This window comes from Mauremys reevesii, linkage group 24 (genome assembly GCF_016161935.1).
Source record: "Mauremys reevesii isolate NIE-2019 linkage group 24, ASM1616193v1, whole genome shotgun sequence".
Classification (NCBI taxonomy): Eukaryota; Metazoa; Chordata; order Testudines; family Geoemydidae; genus Mauremys; species Mauremys reevesii.
In genome coordinates, this window is record NC_052646.1 from 18,200,299 (window position 1) to 18,227,728 (window position 27,430).

At 55.5% G+C, this 27,430-nt stretch overlaps 1 protein-coding gene across 1 annotated transcript; it reads right to left on the reverse strand.

Annotated features, from left to right (window-relative positions):
* Positions 1 to 1,020: 1,020 nt before the first annotated feature.
* LOC120390578 (sialic acid-binding Ig-like lectin 12) lies at positions 1,021 to 27,020 on the reverse strand. Its single transcript, XM_039513311.1, has 4 exons — positions 26,912 to 27,020; positions 3,978 to 4,382; positions 2,677 to 2,997; positions 1,021 to 1,121 (listed from the first exon to the last, which is right to left on the reverse strand). Exons 1-4 carry the CDS (start codon positions 27,018 to 27,020, stop codon positions 1,021 to 1,023), a joined length of 936 nt encoding a protein of 311 aa, XP_039369245.1.
* Between the last annotated feature and the right edge of the window lie 410 nt (positions 27,021 to 27,430).

A 27,430-nucleotide genomic window follows, 5' to 3' on the forward strand; every position in this document is an offset into this window, starting at 1 on the left:
ACGCAGGGCCCGGCTGGCCGACCCAAAGGGATTCTTGGCCCAGCACCGATACTCCCCAGCGTCCCCTCTGCTGAGATTCGGCAGCTCCAGGTGCCCGGCCCCTCCCTGGCCGGGGCTCAGGGACTCGTTCCCCCTGGCCCAGCTCAGGGTGGTCTCGGTTCTGCTCCCAGCCTCACAGCTCAGGCTCAGGGAGTCGCCCTCCCGGGTTTCCAGAGACACAACGTCACCCTCAGCTCCCCACACATCTGGCACTGGAATAGAAGAATGGGCAGGTTAGGCCCCCTCAGAGATTCCTGCCCCCCCAACAAGGCGCCGAGCTCCAGCCACCTCTTGGGTCGGGTATGGGGGCTGGCTATACAGGCACGACTCACCCAGTAGCCAGCTCTGGGGTAGGTGCACAATCTCGGTGCCTTTCCATGGCAGCAGGTCTCTGTCGCACAGATTGGGCACTAACCCATCTCCTCCCCACTGCCCAGCACCCCCTAGTGGAACCCCCAGGTTGGAGACAGAGGGCACCGGGCCCGCTCCCCCCACCACTCTCCCCACTGCCCTGCGGCTTCCTCAGACTCTCCCCTCCAGGCACAGAGCAGACTGGCCATGGGCGACATATGAACTGCCAGCTCAGGGAGGCTGGCTGGCCCCAGGCCCTGCCCCTTCTGCCCAAGGCCGCACCCCACTGGAGCCCAGAGCCCCCCCCCCCGGAGCCACTGCCCCCCCCAAGCTAGCTCTGGGCCACAAGAGCACCCAAGCCCGAGAGAACTGGGCAGGAGGGAGGTACAGCACTCGCCTCCTGGAGTCCCGGGCCGCAGGCCGGCCCTCCCTAACCCTAACCCCAGCCCCAGCGCTGCCCTGGCGGAACAGCATGGGCCGTGAGCAGGAGAGAACCTGGGGGCAGAGCACCGGTGGGGCCAATGTAGGGCTTTTTGGGGTAGCTCAGCCTGCCCTGGCCTGCGATTCCCACGTGCATGAGCCTGGCCCGGCTGAGCCTGGTGCCTGGCCCTCAGCGCGGGAAGAGCGTGACTAGGAGGCGCTCGCTGATTCCCGGGGCTCGTAGCGCAGCCTCTCACCGGGGTGTCCGTTCCTGGTCAGGGTCCCGGTGATGCTGGGGGGCACGGGCGAGTCTGTAACACAAACCAGACAGGGGGGATCAGAGGGGCTGGACAGCACCGGGGGGGGGGGGGTGCTAGTGATCCCTGAGCCTAGACACGGCCCCTTGCTGTGAGCTCAGCTGGGGGACGGGAAAGTCCCTGAAGTGACACAAGGCCCGTGGGCGGGGAAGGGAAGCGACAGACCTGACTGAGCCCCACCCAAGAGGCGCCCGACGGAACCCAGGGGCTGGGTTAGGGCCACGCCGGAGAACCAGAAATGTGGGAAATGGAAACCCAAGGGACCAAAAATGGGGGGGGTCAAAACTCGGCCTAATTGGGGCAGGCACTAACGAGGGGCCGGCCTGCATCAGACTGGGTACTTGAGCAAGTGTGACCTGCGCCACTGTCTGCCGGGCTCCCGGGCATTCAGCGTCCTGCTCCCCAAGCATGTCTTCCCCAGGGCAGGACAGAGCCAGGGGTCTAAATAACCCCACTCCCACCCCCAGCCCAGACCCAGCCTCCACCAGGGACATTAGACACCCCCATCATGGGTCCTTCGCCTTCCCCCAGTTCATCTCTCCCCAGCCCTCTCCTTTTGCCCCTGGGGCTTGGCTTGCCAGGCCTGGGTATTTTGGAGCCCGGCTGCACCCAGAGGGGCGGCTGAAAGTAACACCTGGAACAGCCGGACGCTGGTACCGGCTGGCCAGGCCTGGCAGGGTCCGTCCATGCTGCCCTCAAAGCCCCGCGGCGCCGAGGCTCAGAGTCTGGGTCCGTTGGGTCGGGCTCGCGGGGCTCGGGGTGCGGGTCTCTGATGTCTGTGTAGATGTTCGGGGTGGGGCTGGGGCCTGGGCTCAGACACGGGCGGGGGACGGGTTCCTTCTAAATCCCCCTCCGGCTGAGGGAACAAGGGCCGTCCTTACAGTGGAGCCTGATTTGATCCTTCACCTCGCAAAGGCGGCTGCTGATTTCCCCTCTGCCCTGGATCTGCAGCACAAGGGTCACAGGCAATTTAACGGGGGTTTGCCCTGGGGCAGGGTGGGCCGAGGTCTCTGGGCACCGAGCCTGGAGTGTGTTTAGTGCCGGACAGTGACTGGGTCCCGTTAACCCTCTGCCCCATATAGAGCATCCACCGATCCCAGCAGAAAGAGGAGGGGCTGGAGGAGACACAGTGGGACAGATCGGGGGGATCTCAAGGGGAACTGGGGTTGCTGGTGCGAAGGGGGGAATCACAGCAAGGGGGGATATGAATGTAGGGGTGGATCCCAGCATAGGTCGATTCTGGGGGCAGGGCAGGGTGGGGGTAGAGAGGATTCCAGAAAAGAAGGCTTGGGAACCTGGGGGTGAGGATGGGGGGGGGGTGCCATAGCCAAGGGGGGCTGGAAGGGGTGAAGATCCCAAGGGAGAAGGGGCTGCACGGTGTGGGGTGAAGGGGCCTGGAGTAGAATTGGCTGAGGGTGCCTGGTGCGGGGGGGGATCCCAGCACAGGGCTGATTGGGGGAGGGGCTGGAGGGCAGGGCTGGGAGCCGGGGGGGAATCCCAGCAGAGGGGCCTGAGTGCCGGCGTGGAGGGGCTTGGGGGGGTCACTCACTGGTGATGTTGAGCCGGACGGTTCTGTGGGTGGAAGGTCCCCGTGGTGGCCTGTAGGTGACATTGCAGATGAGCTCTTTGCCGTGGTCCCCCAGGCTGGGCGTGAAGCTGAGCGCGGAGCTGTGGGCCCAGGTGCCGTTCGCCAGCTGGGCTGAGACGTCCCGGGCTGTGTCGCTGAACGGCCCCGTCCAGGTGACTCGGGGAGGGGGCCCGGAGCAGCGCCCAGGGGCCGTGCAGGTCACAGTCACCGGCTTCCCGGCCACCAGCGTCCCTGGTAGACCCTGCGCCGGTGAGATCTGGATCTCTGGCTCCTCCGTCAGCCCTGAGACACCGGGAGAGGGGAGAGAATCGCTCAGGGAGATGAGACGTTTGCCCTTCAGATGATCCGGCCCCCGAGCGGGGACTGGCTGGCTCAGGGGGGCTGCTGAGTTGTGTCATAAATATAGAGGGAAGAGTAACAACTTTCTGTATGCATCCCTTGTTGGCAGCTGTACTAAATCACCTTCCCTATAAGGGATTAATCAGCTCAGATAAGCTAGTTGGCACCTGACCAGAAGGACCAATGAGGAAAGAAGAAACTTTCAAATCTGTGGGGGTGAGGGGAGTATTTGTTTGTTGCTCTCTTTGTTGTTCCCTCTCTGGACGGAGGGAGAGACCAAGCAGGTACAACATCTCCTGGAAGTATACCTGGAAGAATAGATCTTAAACCACAGACATTGTAAGTAGGCAAGGAAAGGCGTTAGGTTATCCTGTGTTTTAGCTTGTGAATTTTCCTTTGCTACAGATGTAGTTTGATTCCTGTTTTTGTAACTGTGAAGCTGAGCCAGAGGGGAATCCTCTGTGTTTGAAATCTTTTATTTACCCTGTGAAGTTACCTTCCACACTGATTTTGCAGGTGTGATTCTATTTCTCTCTCTCTATATATATAAAATTCTTCTTTTAAGAACCTGATTGATTGTCAGTGTCCTGAAGACAAAGAGTCTGGTCTGTGCTCACATTGCTAACCAATTGGTTGGTATATTACTCTCAGGCCTCCCCAGGAAAGCGGGTGAAGGGGTTTGGGGGGATATTTTGGGGGGATTGAGATTCCAGGTTACTCTTCCCTGGATTTTTCTATAAATCACGTGGTGGTGGCAGCAATAGCGTCCAAGGACAAGGGAAGGAATTTGTGCCTTGGGAAACTTTTTAACCTAAGCTGGTAGAATATAAGCTTAAGGGGTCTTTCATGCAGGTCCCCACATCTGTACCCCAGAGTTCAGAGTGGGGGGAACCCTCACAAGCGGTGACTGCGGCTGCTCTTACCTGGCACAGAGATCGTGAGCGCAGGGTCAGTGCCATCGGAATTGGAGCGGTAAGTGTGATCTAACAGGCCTTTCTCAATGTAAAGGAAATATCTCCCCGCATCCGTCCGTCGGGCATCACTGATTTGCAGGGAGCAGTCGCCGCGCGCTGGATTCCCCGTCAGCCGGAACCGGCCCTGGGTCTCCTGCGACACCCCCAGGCTGGTGGCACTGTTGGCCACGAGAGTATCCTGCCCCCCAGTAGCAGACTCCTTGTACCACTGTCCGTAGAGCTGGGCCGAGGGATTGTCGGTGTCGTACGAGGCTGGGTACATGAAGGTGCAGGGGACGAGAACGCAGAGACCCTCCTGCACCGACACCGACTGCGGCACCGTCAGGGTAAATCCGGGTTCCTGGGCCAGGGACCCTGCAGGGGACGGGGAGGGATCGAAGTGGGGCCCGTAGAGAGCAGAGCCCCCCCCCCCGAGCTCCCCCCAGACAGGGCCGGCTCCAGGCACCAGCCTGCCAAGCACAGGAGGGGGCGGCACTCGGGGTTCGTTTTTGTTTGGCCGGGCAGCGCTGGGGGGAGGCGGGGCTTAGGAGGCGGGGGCCCTGCTGGGGGGCGGGACTTGGGCGACGCGACGCTCGGGGGGGCGGAGACTTGGGCGACGTGACGCTCGGGGGGCGGGGACTGGGCGGGGCGACGCTCGGGGGAGGGGCTTGTGTGACGATCGGAGGGGGCGGCGCTCCTTGTTTTTGCTTCAGGCGCCAAATATGTTAGAGCCGGCCCTGCCCCCAGAGCTCTGCCGGTGCCCCTCACTCCCGACCTGCAGCCCCCTGCGAGCCCAGCCCTGGGTCCCTGACCAATTCTCACTCCATTTAGTTTCCATCCCTCCCTACATCGAGCCCCTGCCCCCCCTCCCAGTCACTCAGCGCCCCCTAGCACCACACTGCGGCACTGCGCTCCCCTCCCCCTCTTGTCCAAGTCCTGGGACAGACCTGGCCCTGCTTAGCGCCGGTTCTGCCCTTCCCCCTAAGGCGGGAGCTCCCTTTCCCTAGCATCCTCCTGTGGCATCAGGGCTCTGCCCATGGCTGGGGCGTCCGGCTGGGACAGACCTAGAGACAGACGGGGGGGTGAGAAGTGTGAGAGCAGAGGCTCTCTGGGGGGCGCAGATCTGCCGGGGGGACCATCAGTGCTGCTGGGCTCTTCAGGGGGCTGATCTGGGGCTGCTGCCAGCGCAGGGACCTCCCCCCCCACAGCAAACCCCAAATCCCCAGACTGTCCTGTGAGTGATCCCAGCAGTTGAAGGCCAGTAAGCCCAAACTTCAGCTCAACTCCCCCTCGAGATCTATCAATGCCCCTCACTCCCGACCTGCAGCCCCATCTGAGCCCAGCCCTGGGTTCTTGACCAATTCTCACTCCGTTTACTTTTCATCCCTCCCTACATTGAGCCCCCTGCCCCCACTACCTGTCACTCAGCGCCCCCTAGCACCACACAGGGGCACTGGGCTTCCCCTCCCCCTCTGGCCTGTCTCCCTTCCAAGTTCTGGGACAGACCTGGCCCCGCTTAGCGCAGGTTCTGCCCTTCCCCCTGCCCTGGGGCTGCAGGTGCTGCTTACTTACCCATCCAGAGCAGGGCAAGGATCAGGACCCTCAGCGTGGCAGGACCCCCTGCTCTCCAGGGGGGGGCCTGAGGCGGGAGCTCCCTTTCCCCAGCGTCCTGCTGTGGCATCGGGACTCTGCCCATGGCTGGGGCATCCGGCTGGTACTAACCTAGAGACAGATGGGGGGTGAGAAGTGTGAGAGCAGAGGCTGTTTGGGGGGCGCAGATCTGCCTCGGGAACCATCAGTGCTGCTGGGCTCTGCAGGGGGCTGATCTGGGGCTGCTGGCAACACAGGGACCTCCCACCCACACAGAAACCCCCAAATCACCAGATGGTCCTGAGAGATCATGAGCTAAAAAAATCCTTAAATTGGTGAAAAAAACCTGAGATTTTCTTTAAGAATCATGAGAGCGGCCAGAAAAACCCAAGCTGGTGACAGAAAGTCGGAAGGCAGCGCTGCTCAGTGCCTGCTTTGCTTCAGTCTTCCCACAAAAAACAACATATGAGTGGGAAACCAGCAAAGTTACCACGGACAACAAAGGGGAAGGGCTGCAGATCGGGATCAGTAAAGAACACGTCAGGGATGTTCTGGAGAATTTGAATGAATTCAGATCAGTGGGGCGGGAAGCTGTTCAACCCAGGGGGGCTGAAGGAATTAGTGGAAGAAATCTTGGAGCCACTGGCAATAATATTTGCAAACTCATGGATGCCAGGAGAGGTCCCAGAAGATGGGGGAAGGGCTAACAGAGGGGCCATCTTTAAAAGGGGAAAAGGGTGGAGCTGGGAAACTACAGACCAATCAGCCTGACCTCGACACCTGGAAAGCTACTAGAGCAATGTATAAAACCTTCAATTTGTGAGGCCGAAGGGGTGATCACCAGCATGGATTTACCAAGAACAAATGCTGCCAAACCAGCTTGGTTTCCTTCTTTGATGAGGTAACTGAACTAAGAACTTTGCCATTACTGTATGTAATTGATTCCATTTAACCAATTCTAGCTCTCATCTCTACCTTTTTCCTTTTATTAATAAACCTTTAGGTTTTAGATTCTAAAGGATTGGCAACAGCGTGATTTGTGGGTAAGATCTGATGTGTATATTGACCTGGGGCTTGATTCTTTGGGATTGAGAGAACCTTTTTCTTTTATTGGGGTGTTGGTTTTCATAACCATTCATTCCCCAGAGATGAGTGGCTCTGGTGGTGATACTGGGAGACTGGAGTGTCTAAGGAAATTGCTTGTGTTGGTCACTGGGGTAAAACCAAAGTCCTCTTTGTCTCGCTGGTTTGGTTTGCCTTAGAGATGGAAAAACCCCAGCCTTGGGCTGTAACTGCCCTGTTTAAGCAATTGGTCTTGAATTGGCACTCTCAGTTGGGTCCCACCAGAACCGCATCATCACAAGGTGATCCCAGCAATTGAAGGCCAATAAGCCTAACTTCAGTGACGGGCAAACTGGTTGAAATTATAGTAAAGTGAAAATATAGCAAAGAGCAGAATGATCAGATGCATAGATTTGTTGGGGAAGACTCAATATGGTTTTTGTAAAGGGAAATCATGGGTCGCCAAACTACTAGAATATTTTGACGGAATCAACAGCATGTGGACAAGGGTGACCCAGTCGATGTCCTTAGATTTTCAGAAAGTCTTGGACAAGGTTCCTCCCCAAAATACTCTTAAGCAAAGTGAGCTGTCATGGGATAAGTGGGAAGGGATCAGTAACTGGTTAAAGGCTAAGAAACCAAGGATGGGAATAAAAGGCTAATTTTCACAGTGGAGAGAGGTGAATAATGATGTCCCCAAGGGGTCTGTATTGGGACCAGGGCTATTCAGCATGTTCATAAACGATTTGGAAAAAGGGGTAAGCAGGTAGGTGGCAAAATTTGCAGATGATACAAAACCACTCAAGTTCAAAGCTGACTGCGATGAGCTACAAAGGGATCTCACAAAACTGGGTGACTGGGTAACAAAATGGGAGACGAAATTCAATGTTAATAAATGTAAAGTTATGCTCATTGGAAAACATAATCCCAACTATACATATAAAGTGGTGGGGTATAAATTAGCTGTTACCACTCATGGAAGAGATCTGAGAGTCACGATGGATAGTTCTCTGAAAACACCCACTCAATGTTCAGCGGCTGTCAAAAAACTTAACAGAATGTTGGGAATCATTAAGAAAGGGATAGCTAATAAGACAGAAAATATCATATTGCCGCTATATAAATCCATGGTACGTGCACATCTTGAATACTGCGTGCAGTTCTGTGGCCCTATCCCAAATTGGAATCGGAAAAGGTTCAGAAAAGGGCAACAAAACTGATTAGGGGATGGAACAGCTTCCGTATGAGGAGAGATTACTAAGACTGGGACTGTTCAGCTTGGAAAAGAGACGACTAAGGGGGGATATTATAGAGGTCTATAAAATCATGACTGGTGTGGAGACAGTAAATAAGGGAGTGTTATTTACTCCTTCCCATAACACAAGAACTAGGCGTTCCCCAATGAAATTAATAGGCGGCAGGTTTAAAAAAAATGTAAGGAAGTATTTCTTCACACACAGTCAACCTGTGGAACTCTTTGCCAGAGGATGTTGTGAAGGCCAAAACTCTAACAGGGTTCAAAAAGAACTGGATAAATTCAGAGAGGGTAGGTCAATCAATGGATTATTAGCCACGATCTACAGTGATAGTGTCTATAGCGTCTTTTTGCCAGAAGCTGGGAATGGGCGACAGGGGACGGGACACTTGATGATTCCCTGTTCTGTCCATCTCCCCGGGACACCTGGCATTGGCCACTGTCAGAAAACAGGACACTGGGCTAGATTTTCCTTTGGTCTGACACAGTCTGGTAATTCTTATGGAGAAATGTGGACTTGGTGGAACTACCATTAAGTGGATACAGAACTGGTTAAACAACCGCAAACAATGAGTAACTGTTAATGGAACGATGTGGGATTGGAGGGAGGTCCCAAGTGGGGCTCCACAGGGATTTGTTCTAGGTCCCATGTTGTTTAACATCTTTATCAATGATGTGGATGTAGGACTAGGGAGCAGACTGATCAAATCTGCAGATGACACAAAGCTGGGAGGAGTTGCCAACACTTTGGAAGATGGAGCTAAAATTCAGAGGAATCTTGATAAATTGGAGAATTGGGCTGTAGCTGACACAATGAAATTCATCAAGGACAAACGGAAGATGCTCCACGTAGGGAACAAAAACCAAATGCACAAATACAAGATGGGGAAGAACTGGCTTGGCAGCAGCACTGCTGAGAAGGAGCTGGGAGTTGTGGCGGATCACAACCTCGACAGGAGTCAGCAATGTGATGCTGTTGCAAAACCCCAAACAAATGCAATGTCAGGTTGCATGAACTGAGGCAGAGCATGCAAGTCAGGAGAGGTGACAGTACCGCTCTATGCCTCAGCTGGAGGACTGTGTCCAGTTTTGGTCACCAATGTATAGAAAGGATGTAGAGAAATTGGAAAGAATTCAGAGGCGAGGGATCAAAGGGATCGAATGGAAGCCCTAGGGGCACAGCCTGAAGGAACTGGGTATGACTAGTTTGGAAAAGAGATTGGTGGGGTGAGAGGGGACATTATCATAGTTTTCAAGTACAGGACAAGCTACCATAGAGAAGCTGGAGAAAAGTTGTTCTCTCTCACCCCAGAGAGCAGGACGAGAGCAGTTGGACAATGGAGCAGATGCCCAGGGAGGTGGTGGAAGTTCCTTCACTGGAGGGTTTCGAGAGGGGGCTGGACAGTATCTGTCTGGGATGGGTTAGACCCAACAAATCCTACATCTTGGCAGGGGTTGGACTAGGTGACCCCTGTGGTCCCTTCTCACCCTGTGGGTCTGTGATTCTAGGATTCGCTAAAAAATCCCAAGATTGAATGTGAACATGACAACCCCAACCCCTCCCTGAAATTCACTGATAAATCCTGAGGTTTGCTTTAAAAATCCTGAGATTGGCCAAATATTGTGAGATTTGCTCACAGAATCCTGACTTTGGCTTTTAAAATCCACATATTTGTACTTTGTCTCCCTGCACCCGGTTCTTTGCAGCCCTTTGCCTCATCCACCCCACCTGGGTGCTGGTGCAGTGAGCTCGGCAGGTGTCAGCCTGGATCCCCCATGGCCCATGCACCAGTCCAGAGCAGGGAGGGACGGGCCCTGCTGCCCAGGGCTGTAGGGGCAGGGGCCGGGCCCATGAGATCCAGCCTCCATCACCATCCCTGGGTCGGGACCCTGCTCGGCCTTGAGGGGCATTGGCAGAGCTGTGGGGGCAGGGAGCCCAGGGCTGGGATAGCAAGAGGCTGCAGGTGGGGATTGAGGGGCACCCCAGTCTCGTCAGACCATCCAGCTCCCTCCCCCCTATTTCCACTCACCCCTAGACCTGCAGAGGGGGGCCCAGCACCTGGCTCTCCGACCCTGCAGCCTGGGTTCCTGACTCAGAGTCTGGGGAAGCGGCAAGCACAGGAATGTGAAAACAGAAGTGGGTGCGGACAGGAGGGGGTTGGGGGGAGATGCTGTCTCAGAAACCCAGCACCAGCATCCTGCCAACTTCCCCTCCTTCTGGCTGATCCTAACCACGGCTTCCCTGCAACAGAGGCAGGCTGCATATTGCTTGTGGGGCTGGAAATAGAACCCAGGAGTCCGGGCTCTGAGCCCTGCTAACCCTCACTCTCCTCCCAGAGTTGGGATAGAGCCCAGGAGTCCTGACTCCCTGCCTCCACCCTCCACTGTAACCCACTAGACTCTGCTCCCCTCCCAGAGCCAGGGACAGGAAAGGAGACCTGACTCTGAGACCCTCTACATCCCACTCCGGTCCCAGAGCTCTGGATGGACCCAGGAGTCCTGGCTCCCAGCCCCCCATCCCAGATCTATCCCTTTATTACTGGTTTTCCCCATCACACAATAATATTTGAAGACTAGCAGCTCACACCTCTTATCGTACTGTACATGCAGCAAATGCTAATCACTCACCCCGAGCTGGGGCGGGGCGGCTGGGAACAGCCACACAGCGACACTGCCCAGGGGTTGCTCACCCAGAGCTGAGATGCGTCTGCCTCTGGGGCGAGGCGCTGGGAACAGCGCACTGGAACAGCAGATGTCCGGTTAGTGAATCCCGACTCCAATGGGAAGAACCGGGTGCGTGAGTAGACCTGCCTGGGACTGAGCAGCCGCGAGTGTCAGGGCGAGGGCTGTGGAGAGATGTGAGATTTCAAGACAGGAAAGGGAAGTCAGGGCGTGAATCTGGCCCTAGAGCGTCTTGCAGAAGCCAGTTCCAGTGGCTGTAGATCTCGATGCCATCGATGCAAGCGGGAGATTGTCCAAGATACAAGCAGCTCCCACGGACAGCCGGCTTCTGACCCCACTGCGTGGGGGTGCGTACTGGCTGGGGGGACTGGCTGGGAGGGTAATGGGGCACAGGGCCCTTCCCCTCTATACGGCGCTGGCTCCAATCTGCCCCAGGGTGAGTTTGACACTCTGTATCTCGGGGAAACAACCTACACCCCCATTTTTATCTTTAGAAAATGACTGTGTGTATCCAATGCAAAGTTTGTCATTTCGGGTGTCTTCAGAAGGCTTGTGAGGCACTGAGCATTGCTCCCTCCAGCCAGGCCCATCTCCTTCTATAGATGAAGAGAGACTGACTGGGCTTCTGGCTTCCCTGGCCTTCTTATAAGGCCCTGGTGCTCAGTTTGGGGCGTGGCCCCAGCTGCAGCCACTTCCCCAATCAGCCCAGCCTAAAGCCCCTTCCCAGGGCTGTTTTCAACCCCTTCAGGGCAGGAGCAGGGGTCCACCCTGCTACATATCCTAAAATAATAGTCAGTGTATGTATCTATCCAGTGTATGTGTGTGCGCACTGTCTATATGTACTCTCTCTCTCTCTCTGCATATATATGTGTGTGTATATGAGTCTGTATGTGTGTGTGCGCATGTATGTACGGTACAGAGCCATTTACGCACGACCCGTTTAAGCGCGAATCCACTTAACAAGCGGTAGCGCCATGCCTCCCCGTGCTACCTATTTAACACGCGAGACTCGTTAACACGCATTACAGGAACTTGCTATATAGCGCTACAGATTTGCTCACTAACTCACTGAGATAGAAATCGACAGGAAGTGCGGAGCAGGATCGTGTTGTATGTTTTTCCCCGTGTTCGTAAAGACGTATCACGCACGCTTAGTCATTGTCACGCTACAGGGCAGAGGGCAAGCGTCAGCGTTCCTACAGTGGAGAAGAAAAGCTGCTGCAATACATCCAGCAAATAGCGGAGAAACCCAGGCCAAAGTTTCAAAAGACACTGGGATTGCCGAACCTTCTCTCCGAGGATGGAAAAACAATGAATATAAACTGAACGGATTTGTACAAAATATCGATTCTGCCGCGGGGCTTAAGTGAAAATGTGTGCACTATTCAGCAAAAGCCACGAGAGAGAAAACCATGCGCACTTGGTTTGCTCAGGAAAGGCTGAAAGGAATGCCCCTAAGGTGGGCCAACTCTTCAAGCCCAAGCGACTAAATTTGGAAATTTAACAGGGGATGAATCATTCCAAGCCAGCAAGGGGTTTATAAGTCGTTTTAAAAAGCGTTATGGCACAGCGCAGGTATCGATTTCTTTTGGCACGTGCCAAAAAGTGAGTTTTATTCCTATTTGCAAGTTTACAGTTTCTGTGATTCTCTGACATGTCTAGAAACCAAGGATTCTTCTGTGCTTGGACCAATCTTAGCACATAGTAGGTGCTACTGTAACACAAAGGCAAACACAATCAATTCAGCATTTCTCAAAGACTGAACACTTGCTTTCACGCTAAGATTTGGCTTTGTGGTAACTGCATTGGGTTGCAGGGATCAGTAACTAGCATCACCTGGTCTGCTCTGTTCTCGCAGGTGGTCTCAAACTTCATTGCACCATAACCCCCTTCTGACAACAAACATTACTACACGACCCCAGGAGGGGGGATCCAAGTCTGAGCCCACCGGAGCCCAGGCAGTGAGTCTCGGGCTTTGGTCCCCGGGTACAGCAAGTCTAAGCCAGCCTTGGTGACCCCATTAAAACGGGTTCTGACCCACTTTGAGGTCCTGATCCACAGTTTGAGAGCCACTGCTCTAGAGGGTATCGTACTGCGCTCGACACCGGGGTATCTGAACGCCTTCTGGTCATCACAGAGCAAATGAAGTAATCCAGGGCCGGCCTTAGCCATGGGCGAAGGGGCTGTAAGGGGTTGGGTCACAGAGACCCCCTTGGGACTGTCACCTGATGTGCTGACACTACCTCAGAGCCCATTTTCCCTGCCAGCTTGGGACTGGAGAAACCTGCCTTGTTGAGCCAGACATGCCAGCCTGCTGCAACACAGACCGAGGGTCTGAACCACACCCGCAAGCCGCAGACTTAAATGAAAATGACTTAGCACGTGCTCCTGTCTCCAGCACCCTGAGACCCAGCTCCCAATGGGATCCAAACCCCAAATAAATCTGTTTTACTCTGTGTAAAGCTTATCAAGGGGAAACTCATGAATTGTCCACCCTCTCTAACACTGATAGAGAGAGATGCACAGCTGTTTGCTCCCCAGGTATAAATCATTAACTCTGGGTTAATTAATAAACAAAAGTGATTTTATTAAGTATAAAAAACAGGATTTAAGTGGTTTCAAGTAATAACAGACACAACAAAGTAAGTCACCAAGCAAAATAAAACAAAACACGCCAGTCTAAGCCTAATACATCAAGAAACTGAATACAGGTAAATCTCACCCTCAGAGATGTTCCAATAAGCTTCTTTCGCAGACTAGACTCCTTCCTAGTCTGGGCCCAATCCTCTCCCCTGGTTCAATTCTTGTTAGCTCCAGCTCAGTTGGTACGTAGGGATTTCTTCATGACCAGCAGCCCCCTTTGTTCTGCTCCACCCCCTTTTATATCTTTGGCACAAGGAGGGAATCGTTAGTCTCTCCTTCCTTCCCACCCCTCCTTCTAATGTTATGCTACATATTCCTAGATTCAGGTACAAGAATGATACATTCATACAACTAGGAGGCCCACACTCAGTAGATTATAAGCTTTGTAATGATACCTTACAAGAGACCTTTTGCAAAAAGCATATTCCAGTTATGTTATATTCACACTTATACACATATTTTTATAAAGCATGATGGAGTGCAACGTCACAGGGGCGCCTCCGCAGCAGGGGTGCCCCTCTCCCTGGTGGCTTCTGCAGCCCCACGGCTCCTGCCTCCTGCCTTGGAGCCACCCTGGCCAGCTGCTCCTGGGAGATTCCTGTCTGCTGTAAGGAGCAGGGGGAGGGGCTCTGATGTCAGCCTGTTCCCTGTCCTCCCAATGTGCCCCATGTCCGCAGAGCAGGTGGGGTGGGGGACAGGGCTCACCCAGAGTGGGACGGCGCTGCTGTGTCTCAAGGAGCTTTCCTTCAGCCTGCAAAGAGCTGCTCTCTTAAAGGGGCAGCATGCGGTCTCGCACACATTCCCCCAGCTCACACACACTGTCTCTTTCACACTCACTCTACCCAACACATACTTATCTTGCTGTTGTTACTTGTTACTTCCTGCAATGCACATACATGCTCTGTAATTTTATTCTTTCAAAGTGCCGTTAGTTGAGTTTTTGGACTGGTCTCTGCATTTCATAATTATATTTCTCTCTTATGCTCACACTGAATTCTTTGAGTAGTGAGTTCTCAACTGCCTAACCTGTCCGGGCTGGAGTATTTAGCATTATTATTGTTAGTATCATATTGTGCTTTGCCATTCATTATGTAAAGTGGCACAATCAAATAGCATCCCCCTAGAATGTAACTGTAGCTTTTACTCACTTTAGTAATTCCAGTTTCAAAAACATTAGCTAAACACAGAACTATAGACTCTGCGCAGATGAAAGTCGTTTATTTTCAAATTGTATTTTTAGTTATAGCTGTAAATTAACTTAATATTTGCATGAAAATAACTGCAGTTCCAACCGTGAGAACAATAGCAATGGTGGAGTCAAATGTTAGTGAGTCACATACAAATACAGGATTGTGGTCGATAAACAAAAATGCCAAAAGAATTAGAAACATTAATTCCCTTTCTTAATAAAAGAGAAAAAAAACCTTAATCACATATCTTTCACTAAAAACATAATTTTAACATAATTGACTAAAATAGAGGTGATACTGGCAGTAACACAGTGTGTCTCTTTCAGGAAGTAAGACGATATTATTTATTTTTATTTATCTCTACTAAAGATTGTGCACAAAGTCTCAGTCGTGTGTTTCTGATATCTGCGTTAAAGCTCCAGAACTGATACCTCAAGGCTTGGGATTGGGAATATCTTGCTGTATTATCTCCTGATTGTTCTAAATTTACATATAAGATTTAAACGTGGCTTTAATTGGCATTTGTATATATATTTTCTTTCTTTATATAACAGCTAGATACAGTGCTCCTGTCAGCGAATCCCTAAGTTATTTTCTGCAAAGCCCTGAGAATTTTCAGGTGCCTAAATAGTCCCTGGAATCATGGCTAAAGTTTCCTCCCCCTGCCCCAAATCTGAACTGGTGCCCTGCCCCGGGTGAGCCAGGAGTGGCCAGGGGGCTGCGGGAGGCCGTGGGCTCTGGTGAGATGCAGCCCCCATGTGACAGCGCGAAGCCTTGAGCCACATGCCGAGCACCAGGCACCACAAGCCCCAGCAGCAGTGCAGGAGGGTGGCAACACCCCCCGTGCCAGGCCCCCCTGCCTTCTGCGCTGCTGCTGGCGGTGGCGCTGCCTTCAGAGCTGGGTGCCCGGCCAGCCCCCGCCAGTATCAGGCTGCCCTGCCGGAGCTTAATTTGAGTCACAGCTGAGCTCTGGCATCTCTTTCAATACAAATTAAACCCTGGGGGAGACAACGGGGCCCATCGGCCTCACCCAGGGTGGCAGTGCCCCCAGCTGAGGTCTCATTCTCTGTTTCCTCAGTCCCTTGAGTTTCTAATTCTCTGTCGGCTCTTCAGTGGCTGAAGAATGGCCTGATCTACACGCCGGACTCGTGCACTGTGGATTCCCTGACCCTTGGCCTGTTCTTCCTTCTGCTTGCATGAGAGCAGCAGGGTGTCCTGAGAGAGAAAAATTATGGGGTATGTAAGTGGCTGGCAGTTGAGATAGATAGATAGATAGATAGATAGATGGTGGGTGGGATGGTAGGTGAGTAGGTAGATGGGTGGGTGAGTAGGTAGCTAGGCCCTGTGTTAGGTGGGTAGATGGGTACATAGGTGGGTGGGTAGGTAGTTGGGTAGGTAGATAGATGGGAGCTATGTGGGTACGTAGGTTGGTAGATCAGTAGGTGGATAGGTCAGTGGGTGGTTGGGTCAGTGAGTGGGGAGCTAGGCAGGATAGTAGGTAGATGGCTGGGTCAATGGGTACATAGGTAGGTCAGTGAGTGGGTGGGTGAGTAGGATGGTAAGTTTGTAGGTAGGTAGCTAGAGGAGGGTTAGTTGGGTAGGTCGGTGGGAAGGTCGGTAGCTGAGTCGGCCATCATGGATTCCTGGGCTCCCCACCTATCCTTCCTTCTGCTTACATGAGAGCAGCAGGGTCTCCTGGGAAAGAGAGATTCTGGGGTATTTATGTGGCTGGCAGTCTGGATAGATAGGTGGGTGGGTGGGTGGGGATGAATAGATGCATAGATGGGTGGATAGGGACAGAGTTGGGTGGGTGGGTGGATAGATGGTAGGTAGGTGGGTAGATGGGTGGGTAGGTATATGGGTAGGTGGGTAGATGGGTGCGTGGATAGGTAGGTGGGTGGTCGGTAGCTGAGTTACCGTCTGTAATAGAGCAGGGTGAGGTAATAGGCCAGGAAGAATCCAGTCGCTGCGAAGACGAGTTTGCAGCTGATTATGATAAATGCCCAAATGAGGCCTCCTGTGGGAAATGGAAGAAGCCAAGAGTCTGGGATAGATCCCTGCAATCCCTGCCCAAACCAGCCAGCGCCCGCCATCCCCACTCTTCTTCCAGTTCAGGGTGCTGACGGCCTCGTGCCCCTGGGCCCAGGAGCTGACCTGCAGGGCCCCCCCGTGAGCCTTTCACAGCCAGGGGCTCCCCATCCTCCTGCCACTGGAGCCAGGATGGGAGCGCAGGGAGCAGCTGCAGCTGATGCTGAGCCCCTGGCACTGGCAGGACGAGTTCAGCCCAGTCCCCAACCGGGGAGTGTCTGGGGGAGAGCAGGCGACACAGCAACAAATTAGTAGTCAGAGAAAGAAACCCAGGGGCAGGGAGCTTCCCGGCTCAACCTCACTCACATCCAGTGGCAGGGAGTCCTGCTAATTAACCCCACTCACACCCATTGGCCAGGAGTCCCACGGGTTAACCCCCTCACACCTGTGGCAGGGAGTCCCACGAGTTAACCTCACTCAAACTCGATGAGCAGCTGGATTGTCCCATGGGCAGAGCTCTCCTCTCTCTGGGCCCAGCACCCGTACAGGCCCCGATCCTCACCCGTCACATTGGGCAGCTCCAGTCACAGCTGGCTCGCCCCCCCAGCCCAGCACGGGGGGGGGCTGCTCATGATGGAGCAGAGGAACCGCAGGGAGTCGCCCTCCCAGACCTTGAGCTGTGAGCCTCTCCCCCCTTCCCCCAGCACAGTGCCCCCCACTGACTCTCCACCCCACTCTCAGCAGCACAGCCCACCCCCCTGATGCCCTGCCCTGCTCCGTTTGGCACAGCGCCCCCTAGCGCCTTACTCTGCACGTGCACACGCAGGGCCCGGCTGGCCAACCCGTAGGAATTCTTGGCCCAGCATCGATACTCCCCAGCGTCCCCTCCAGGTGCCCGGCCCCTCCCTGGCCCTCACCCAGCGTGGAGACATAGCAGCTCTGGGGTCGGAGCACAATCTCGGTGCCTCGCCATGGCAGCAGGTCTCGGTCACAGTGATCGGTCCCTGACCCATCTCCTCCCCACTGCCCAGCGCCCCCTTAATGTCACCCCGGGGTCTGGAAGCAGAGAGAACATGGCCGGCTCCCCGCACCACCCTCCCTACAATCCTATGGCTTCCTCGGGCTCTCCCCTCCAGGCACGGACCAGCCTGGCCCGGCTGAGCCTGGGGCCTGGCCCTGAGCGCGGGCAGAGCATGACTAGGAGGCGCTCGCTGATTCCCGGGGCTCGCAGCGCGGCCTCTCACCGTGGCTGGTCTGGTTCCCAGTGGTCTTGGGAGGCTCGGTCGGGTCTGTAACACAAACCAGACAGGGGGGATCAGGGGGCTGGACAGCACCAGTGGTAATACAGGCCCCCCTCACCCAGCGTGGGGACATAGCAGCTCTGGGGGTGTGTGTGTGCACAATCTTGGTACCTTTCCATGGCAGCAGGGCCGGTGCAACCATTTAGGTGACCTAGGCAGTTGCCTAGGGCACTAGGATTTGAGGGTCAGCATTTTCTTTGGCAGCGACCATGGCAGCCGGATCTTCGGCTGCCCCGGTTGCCGCCGGCATTTAGGCGGAGGGAGCTAGGACAGGGGAGCGCAGGGAGGGCCACCTGCCACAAGTAATGGGGTTGGGGGGCACACAGTGGAATTCCCGCCCCAGCTCACCCCTGTCCCACCTCCTGCCCAAGCAGCCGTGGCTACTTCACTTCTCCCACCTCCCAGGCTTGAGGCGCCTAAGCTGATTGGCCCTGCAAGCCTGGGAGGCGGGAGAAGTGAAGCAGCAATGGCGTGCTTGGGGAGGAGGCGGCACAGGGGGGAGCTGGGGCAGCGGGGGTGCCTCAGGGGGAAGGGGGAGCTGCCATGGGGGGCGAGGTTCCTCAGGGCCGAGGTGGGGAGCTGCCGCAGGGAGGTGCCTCAGGGCGGGGTCTTGGGGACGGGGGAGGGCGCAAGGTGGAAGTTTCGCCTAGGGTGCGAAACATCCTTGCACCGGCCCTGCATGGCAGCAGGTCTCCATGACACAGATCAGTTCCTAACCCATCTCCTCCCTGCCGCCCAGCGCCCCCTAGTGCTGCCCCACGGGCTGGAGACAGAGGGAACCAGGCTCTAGCCTCCTGGAGTCCCGGGCCGCAGGCTGGCCCCCTCTAATCCCAGCCCCGGTCCCATCGCTGCCCTGGGGGAACAGCGCAGGCTGTGAGCAGGAGAGGGCCTGGGGGCAGAGCATGGGCAGGGCCACGTAGGGCTTTTTTGGGCAGCTCAGCCTCCCCATGCCTAGGATACCCATCGCCCATGAGCCTGGCCCGGCTGAGCCTGGGGCCTGGCCCTGAGCGCGGGCAGAGCGTGACTAGGAGGCGCTCGCTGATTCCCGGGGCTCGCAGCGCGGCCTCTCACCGGGGCGTCCGTTCCTGGTCAGGGTCCTGGTGATGGTGGGGGGCCAGGGCGGGTCTGTAACACAAACCAGACAGGGGGGATCAAGGGGGCTGGTTCAGCCCAGTCCCTGGCCAGGGGCTGTCTGGGGAGAGCAGGAGAACCAGCGAGAAATCCAACAGCAGGGAGTCCCATGGGTTAACCCCACTCACACTCGATGAGCAGCTGGAACCGCAGGGAGTTGCCCTCCCAGGCCATGAGCTATGAGCCGTTGGCCACCGGGGTACCGGGATCTGGGAACAGGAATAACAAGAAGCCGCTCGCACACTGAGCCAGCCAGTTCCTGCCCGGGAGCCAGATTTGGGCCAGCACCCCCTAGAAGGGAAAGTCCCTGTGCCCAACTCCCCGCCCCCTAGCAATAGGTTGGAATAGCTGGGGGTCGCTCCTGTTAGCTCTGGAGACGGTGATTTGCAGAGTCCTCTCTAGAGCTGAAATACAGAGTGCACGCCTGGTCTAGTTGGGGGGAGGGAGAAGGAGGCGGCCAGGGTGAGCGAGGGGGGGGAGAGAGAAGGGGGGCAGCCAGCGCTTCAGCGGGGAGCTCACCCCACGGCCCCAGTTGCCATGCTGTCTTCCAGGAGGGCTCCGCGCTGCTCCGGTCAGCAGGGAGGGAAGGACGCGGGCTGCTCTGTGGAATTTGCTGCAGGGCGCTCCCCTCCTCCGCACCCTATAGGGCAGCCAGAGCAGCAAACAAAACCAAAAAAAAAAGCAGTCGTGGCGCCCTAGGATTGAGCGGCATGCCGCCCCCTAGAATCTGCTGCCCCAAGCACCAGCTTGCTCAGCTGGTGCCTGGAGCCGGCCCTGGCTGGAGAAGCCCACAAGTTACCGGTATGATGTCCCTGTGAGGCATCGGTAGCTCCCCATGCTGACTTGGGAGCATTACGTCCCTGTGAGGTATCCATAGCTCTGCACGCTGACTTGGGAGCCGAGGGCGTTTGTTTACTTTTACCGGTATTATCTCGGGAGGATACGGTATATGGTGAGGAGGGGGTTGTGTGATGAAGAAGGGGGCTGAGGGGAGGTTGTTAATAGGGTGAGTAGTGGGCACTGTGTGAGGGAGAGGTAGGCTGAGAGAATAAGGAGGTGGCTAAGAGGGTAAGGAAGGGACATGTAAAGGAGAGGGGGCTAAGAGGCTGAGGAGGCTGAGAGCTGAGGATGAGTTTGTTGTTTGTTTGTGGAGATTCGAAATTCAACCAGCCAAGGGAAAAGGCGAAGTTACGATTCAAACTTTAAGATAAAAGTCTTAAAATACGCTGAACAAACAAGCAATAGGGAAGCTGCCAGAAAATACGACGTAGATGAGAAAAATGTACGTAGATGGAAGCTGATGCTTTCCATCTAGAAAACTCGGCTTCTACGAGGAAATCGTTCAGAGGGCCTAAGAAAGGTAGGTATTTGTGAAGTTGATGCAGTAGTGCTTCCCTTCATTCAAGAGCAAAGAAAAAATGGAATGCCTGTCATCCGAAAAATCATACAATTGAAGGCATTAGAAATTGCCAGTGAATTAAAAATTCCCAGGCATGAATTTAAAGCAAGCCTTGGATGGTGCCGTAGATTTATGCTCGGAAATGGCCTCTCTCTAAGACGCAGGACAACACTTGCACAAAGACTACCTGTTGACTTCAATGGAAAGCTGCTTGCATTCCAATGGTATGTCATAGAACTCAGGAAAAAGCACAACTATCCATTGAGCCAAATTGGAAATGCCGATGAAACTCCCGTTTTCTTTGATATGCCAAGTAATACAACCGTGGATCAAAAAGGAGCAAAATCCATTCTTCTGAGAACCACAGGCAATGAAAAATTACGTATCACAGCAATGTTAGCTGTTACAGCTGATGGTCATAAGCTGACACCTTATGTGATACTTAAAAGGAAAACTATGCCGAAGGAAAGTCTTCCAAGAGGCTTAATTGTCAGATGTCAGGAAAAGGGATGGATGAGCAAGGAGCTGATGAATGATTGGCTATCAGTTGTTTGGAAGAGTAGGCCTGGTGCTCTTCTTGCAAAAAAAGCAATGCTGGTATTGGATGCATTTAAAGGACATTTAACACCTGATGTAAAAAGTAAGATTGCATCCTTGAAATCAGATCTGGTAGTAATACCAGGGGGTATGACATCCCAACTCCAAGTGCTTGATGTTGTTGTCAACAAGCCATTTAAAGACCATCTAAAGCAGCAGTATTCTGAATGGCTTGTGGCTGGAGATCATGCCCTCACACCAAGCAGCAAAATTAAGAAACCATCAGTGGCTTTGCTGTGTCAGTGGATTATTTCTGCGTGGACAATGATATCTTCAGAATCAATCATCAAAGGATTCAAAAAATGTTGCCTGTCAAATGCATTGGATGGTAGTGAAGATGATGTATTGTGGGAAGATCAGAAAGAAGTGGATCAGGAGAATGATGAAGAAAACAGTGGGAATGATGTAGAAAGCATTGGAAGTAGTGATGAAAACCTGAGCAGATACCGGTATTGATGGAGAGACAGGCAGTGAAAGTGACTAAAATTTCTCAGAGGGATGACTTAAGAACATTTGCTAATGTTGTTGATTGTTGTGCAGGGGAGAGGGTGAGAACTGTTCCCATCAGTCTCCTTGTTGTCCATTCCTTTTCCCTTCTTTATTTACAGTATAACTACAAAATAGTTTTCAATATTTCTGAGTATATAACATATGCCGTCAAAAGCAGGACTACCAAAAGTGTTAAAAGTGTTAAAAATACTGGTACATGTCTTCCTATTCATTAAATAAAATACTATTTTACTGTTCTACTAATGTGTATATTTTCTTTAAGTTAAAAAAAGTTAAAAATTTAATAGGGATAATAGCACCAAACTTTAAGGGTGCGGCTTATAATCAGGAGCGGCCTATACTCGGAACAATACGGTACACACGGCAACGTATTAGATTAGAGAGAGCCCCCCACTGACCCCCTGATCCGCAGCCCAGCACCCCCCACTAACCCCATGCCACCCTGCAGCACAGTGCCCCTTAGAGCCTTACTCTTCACGTGCACACGCAGGGCCCGGCTGGCCGATCCGTAGGGATTCTTGGCCCAGCACCGATACTCCCCAGCATCCCCTCTGCTGAGATTCAGCAGCTCCAGGCACCTGGCCCCACCCTGGCCAGAGCTCAGGGACCCCTTCCCCTAGGCCCAGCTCAGGGTGGTCTCGGCTCTGCTCCCAGCCTCACAGCCCAGACTCAGGGAGTCGCCCTCCTGGGTCTCCAGAGACACGATGTCGCCCTCAGCTCCCCAAGCATCTGGCACTGGAGGAGACGAGCGGGCAGGTTAGACCCCCTAGAGATCCTCTGCTAAGGAACCGAGATTCAGCCACCTCTGGGCAGGGCCGGTTCCAGGGTTTTGCCACCCCAAGTGCCAGGAAAAAAAAAAGCCCCAATCGTGATCGGCGGTAGGTCTACCGCGCCACTTTCTCCTTCGGCAGCACATCCTTCCCTCCAAGAGGGAGCAAGGGACCCGCCGCCAAATTGCCGCCGAAGAGCCCTAAGTGTCACCCCGAGCACTTGCTTGCTGAGCTGGTGCCTGGAGCCAGCCCTGCTTCTGGGGTGGGAAACGGGGGCTGTTTACAGGAGGAGCCCTCGCTCAGTGTGGAGACGTAGCAGCTCTGAGGTGGGTGCACAATGCTGGTGACTTTCCATGGCAGCAGGACTCTGTTGCAGAGATCGGTCCCTGATCCATCTCATCCCCACTTTCCAGCGCCCCCTTAATGCCACCCCGTGGTCTGGAGACAGAGGGAACATGGCCGGCTACCCCCCACAATGACCAGACTGGCCCGGCTGAGCCTGGCACCTGGCCCTGAGCGTGGGCAGAGCGTGACTAGGAGGCGCTCGCTGATTCCCAGGGCTCGCAGCGCGGCCTCTCACCAGGGTGTCCGTTCCTGGTCAGGGTCCCAGAGATGTTGGGAAGACCGGTCGGGTCTTTAACACAAACCAGACGGGGGGGATCATGGGGGCTGGACAGCAGTGTGTGTGTGTGTGTGTGTGTGTGTGTGTGTGCGTGTGTGTCACTAGTGATCACTGAGCCTAGACACGGCCCCTCGCTGTGAGCTCAGCTGGGGGATGGGAAAGTCCCTGAGGTGACACAAGACCCGTGGGCGGGGAAGGGAAGCGACAGACCTGACTGAGCCCCACCCAAGAGGCGCCCGACGGAACCCAGGGGCCGGGTTAGGGCCGCGCCGGGGAACCAGAACCCTGAGAAATGGAAACCCAAGGGACCAAAATTGGTTGGTCAAATTGGGCCTAATTGGCAGAGTCACTAATGAGGGGCCGGGCTGCTCCAGCCTGGGTACTGGAGTGAGTGTCACCAGCGCCACTGTCTGCCAGGCACCTGGGCATTTAGCGTCCTGCTCCCCAAATGTGTCCTCCCCAGGCGGGACAGAGCCAGGGGTCTAAATAACCCCACTCCCACCCCCACCCCAGACCCAGCCACCACCAGGGACATCAGACACCCCCATCATGGGTCCTTTGCCTTCCCCCCTCGGTTCGTCTCTCCCCAGCCCTCTCCTTTTGTCCCCAGAGGAGTGGCTAAAAGTAACACCCGGAACAGACAGACACTGGCCTGGCAGGGTCTGTCCCCGCTGCCCTCAAAGCCCCACGGTGCGAAGGCTCAGAGCCTGGGTCCATTGGGTCGGGCTCGCGAGGCTTGAGCTGCGGGTCTCTGGTTGCAGCGTGGACGTTTCCTCCGAGGTCTGTGCAGACGTTTGGGGTCTGGCTGGGGCCTGGGCTCAGACACATGTGGGGAACTGGGGGACAAGTTCCTGTTAAATCTCCCTCCGGGTGAAGGAAACAAGGGGACGTCCCCACACTGATGCCTGATTTGATCCTTCACCTCGCAAAGGTGGCGGCTGATTTCCCCTCTGCCCTGGATCTGCAGCGTGAGGGTCACAGGCCATTTAACGGGGGTTTGCTCTGGGGCAGGACGGGCAGAGGTCTCTGGGCACCGAGCCCAGAGTGTGTTTAGTGCCGGACAGTGACTGGGTCCCGTTAACCCTCTGCCCCATATAGAGCATCCACCGATCCCGGCAGAAAGGGCAGAGGGGGAGGAGACAAGGGGGGACAGCCTGGGGGGATCTCAGGAGGAACTGGGGTGCCTCGTGTGTGCGGGGGAATCCCAGCACGGGGGGATTGGAATGTGTGGGTGGATCCTAGGACAGGAGGATTCTTGGGGGCAGGTTGGGGGTAGAGAGGATCCCAGAAGAGAAGGGCCTGGAGGTGTGGATGGGAGGGGGGAGCCATAGCCAAGGGGGGGCAGGAAGGGGTGAAGATCCCAAGGGAGAAGGGGCTGCACGGTGTGCGGTGATGGGGCCTGGAGTAGAATAGGCTGAGGGTGCCTGGTGAGGGGGTGGGGATCCGCACAGGGCTGAGTTGGGGAGGGCTGGAGGGCAGGGCTGGGAGCCCAGGGGATCCCAGCAGAGCAGGCTGGGGGCCGGCATGGAGGGGCTTAAGGGCAGGGCTGGGGAGCCCGGGGGGGATCCCAGAGGGGGCTGGGAGCCGGTGTGGAGGGGCTGGGGGGGGTCACTCACAGCCGACGTGGAGCCGGACGGTTCTGTTGGTGGAAGGTCCCTGTGGTGGCCTGTAGGTGACGCTGCAGATGAGCTCTTTGCCGTGGTCCCCCAGGCCGGGCGTGAAGCTGAGCGCGGAGCTGTGGGCCCAGGTGCCGTTCGCAAGCTGGGCTGAGACGTCCCGGGCTGTGTCGCTGAACGGCCCCGTCCAGGTGACTCGGGGAGGGGGCCTGGAGCAGCGCCCAGGGGCCGTGCAGGTCACATTCACCGGCTCCCCGGCCAGCAGCGTCCCTGGCAGCCCCCGCGCCGGCGAGATCTGGATCTCTGGCTCCGTCAGCCCTGAGACACGGGGAGAGGGGAGAGAATCACTCAGGGACACGGGGCCTTTCCTCTTTAGGGGTGCGGCTCTTATCTGTCCCCAGGGCGGGGACTGGCTGGCTCAGGGGGCTGCTGAGCGGTGTCATAAATATAGAGGGACAAGTAACAACTCTGTGTGTGCAGTAGCATCAAATCCCTCATTGGCAGCTGTACTAAATCGCCTTCCCTGTAAGGGATTAATCAGCTCAAATAACCTAGCTGGCACCTGACCAGAAGGACCAATGAGGAAAGAAGAAACTTTCAAAGCTGTGGGGGTCGGGGGAGGATTTGTTTGTTGCTCTCTTTGTTGTTCCCTCTCTGGACGGAGGGAGAGACCGAGCAGGTACAACAGCTCCTGAAAATATACCTGGAAGACTAGATCTAAAACCACAGACATTGTAAGTAGGCAAGGAAAGGCGCTAGGTTATCTTGTGTTTTAGCTTGTGAATTTTCCTAGGCTACAGATGTAGTTTGATTCCTGTTTTTGTAACTTTGAAGCTGAGCCAGAGAGGAATCCTCTGTGTTTGAAATCTTTTATTTACCCTGTGAAGTTACCTTGAAAACTGATTTTGCAGGTGTGATTCTTTTTTTATATATATAAAAATAAAGTTCTTCTTTTAAGAACCTGATTGATTTTTAGTGTCCTGAAGACAGAGTCTGGTCTGTGCTCACATTGCTAACCAATTCGTTGGTACATTATTCCCAAGGCTCCACAGGAAAGGGGGTGAAGGGACTTGCGGGGATATTTTGGGGGGACAGGGATTCCAAGTGACCCTTCCCTGGATTTTTCTATAAATAACGTGGTGGTGGCAGCAATAGCGTCCAAGGCGAAGGGAAGGAATTTGTGCTCTGGGGAAGTTTTTAACCGAAGCTGGTAGAATATAAGCTTAAGGGGTCTTTCATGCGGGTCCCCACATCTGTACCCCAGAGCTCAGATTGGGGTTAAACTCTCACTAGCGGTGACTGCGGCTGCTCTTACCTGGCACAAAGATCGTGAGCGCAGGGTCAGTGCCATCGGAATTGGAGCGGTAAGTGTGATCTAACAGGCCTTTCTCGATGAAAAAGAAATATCTCCCCGCATCCGTCCGTCGGGCATCACTGATTTGCAGGGAGCAGTCGCCGCGCGCTGGATCCCCCGTCAGCCGGAACCGGCCCTGGGTCTCCTGCGACAGCCCCTGGCTGGTGCCACTGTTGGCCACGGGAGGATCCCGGCCCCCAGTAACAGACTGCTTGTACCAGACTCCGTTGAGCTGGGCCGAGGGATTGTCGGTGTAGGACGAGGCTGGGTACATGAAGGTGCAGGGGACGAGAACGCAGAGACCCTCCTGCACCGACACCGACTGCGGCACCGTCAGGGTAAATCCGGGCGGCTGGGACAGGGACCCTGCAGGGGGCGGGGAGGGATCGAAGTGGGACCCAGAGAGAGCAGAGCCCCCCCCCCCCCGAGCTCCCCCCAGACAGGGCCGGCTCCAGGCACCAGCCTGCCAAGCCCGGGAGGGGGCGGCACTCGGGGTTCGTTTTTGTTTGGCCGGGCGGCGCTGGGGGGAGGCGGGGTTTAGCAGGCTTAGGGGGCGGGGTGCCCTTTTGGGGGGGCGGGGACTTGGGCGACGCGACGTTCCGGGGGGCGGGACTTGGGCGACGTGACGTTCCGGGGGGCGGGACTTGGGCGACATAATCTCGGGGGGCGGAACTTGAGCGACGAGAGCTCGGGGGGCGGGGACTTGGGCCACGCGGCGCTCGGGGGGGCGGGGACTTGGGCGGGGCGATGCTCAGGGGGAGGGGCTTGTGTGACGCTCAGGGGCGGGGCCTTGGGCGGGGTGACACTCGGAGGGGGGCGGCGCTCCTAGTTTTTGCTTCGGCCCCCTGCTAGCCCAGCCCTGAGCTCAACCCTCCCACACTCGTTGAGGTCTATCACTCCCAACCAACAGCCCCGTGACAGCCCAGCCCTGGGGCCTTGACCAGTTCTCACTCCATTTAGTTTCCATCCCTCCCTACATCGAGCCCCCTGCCCCCGCTCCCTGTCACTCAGCGCCCCCTAGCACCGCACTCGGGCACTGGGTTCCCCTCCCACTCTGGCCAGTCTCCCTTCCAAGTGCTGGGACAGACCTGGCCCTGCTTAGCGCAGGTTCTGCCCTTCCCCCTGCCCTGGGGCTGCAGGTGCTGCTTACTTACCCCTCCAGAGCAGGGCGAGGATCAGGACCCTCAGCATGGCAGGACCCCCTGCTCTCCAGGGGGAGCCCTGAGGCGGGAGCTCCCTTTCCCCGGTGTCATGCTGTGGCATCGGGGCTCTGCCCACGGCTGGGGCATCCGGCTGGGACAGACCTAGAGACAGACGTGGGGAGTGGGAAGTGCGAGAGTAGAGGCTGTTTGGGGACACAGATCTGCCTGGGGGACCATCAGTGCTGCTGGGCCCTGCAGGGGGCTGATCTGGGGCTGCTGGCAGTGCAGTGACCTCCCCCTCCTCAGAAAATCCTAAATCACCAGGCTAAAAAATCCTTAAATTGGCAAAAAAAAACCTGAGATTTTCCTCTAAGAATCATGAGAGCGGCCAGAAAATCCTGATCTGGTGAGAGAAGATGGTCAGAAGACAGAACTGCTCAGTGCCTGCTTTGCTTCAGTGTAAAACAACATGTGAGCAGGCAACCAATGAAGTTACCACAGACAACAAAGGGGAAGGGCGGCAGATCGGGA

Coding starts and splice junctions, on each gene's coding strand:
- LOC120390578 (XM_039513311.1), bottom strand. CDS start 27,020: ATGCCACAGCATGACACCGGGGAAAGGGAGCTCCCGCCTCAGGGCTCC. Junction 2,998..3,977: donor GCTCACGATCTCTGTGCCAG/GTAAGAGCAGCC, acceptor CCGGTGTCTCAG/GGCTGACGGAGGAGCCAGAG. Junction 1,122..2,676: donor CGTCCGGCTCAACATCACCA/GTGAGTGACCCC, acceptor TTTGTGTTACAG/ACTCGCCCGTGCCCCCCAGC.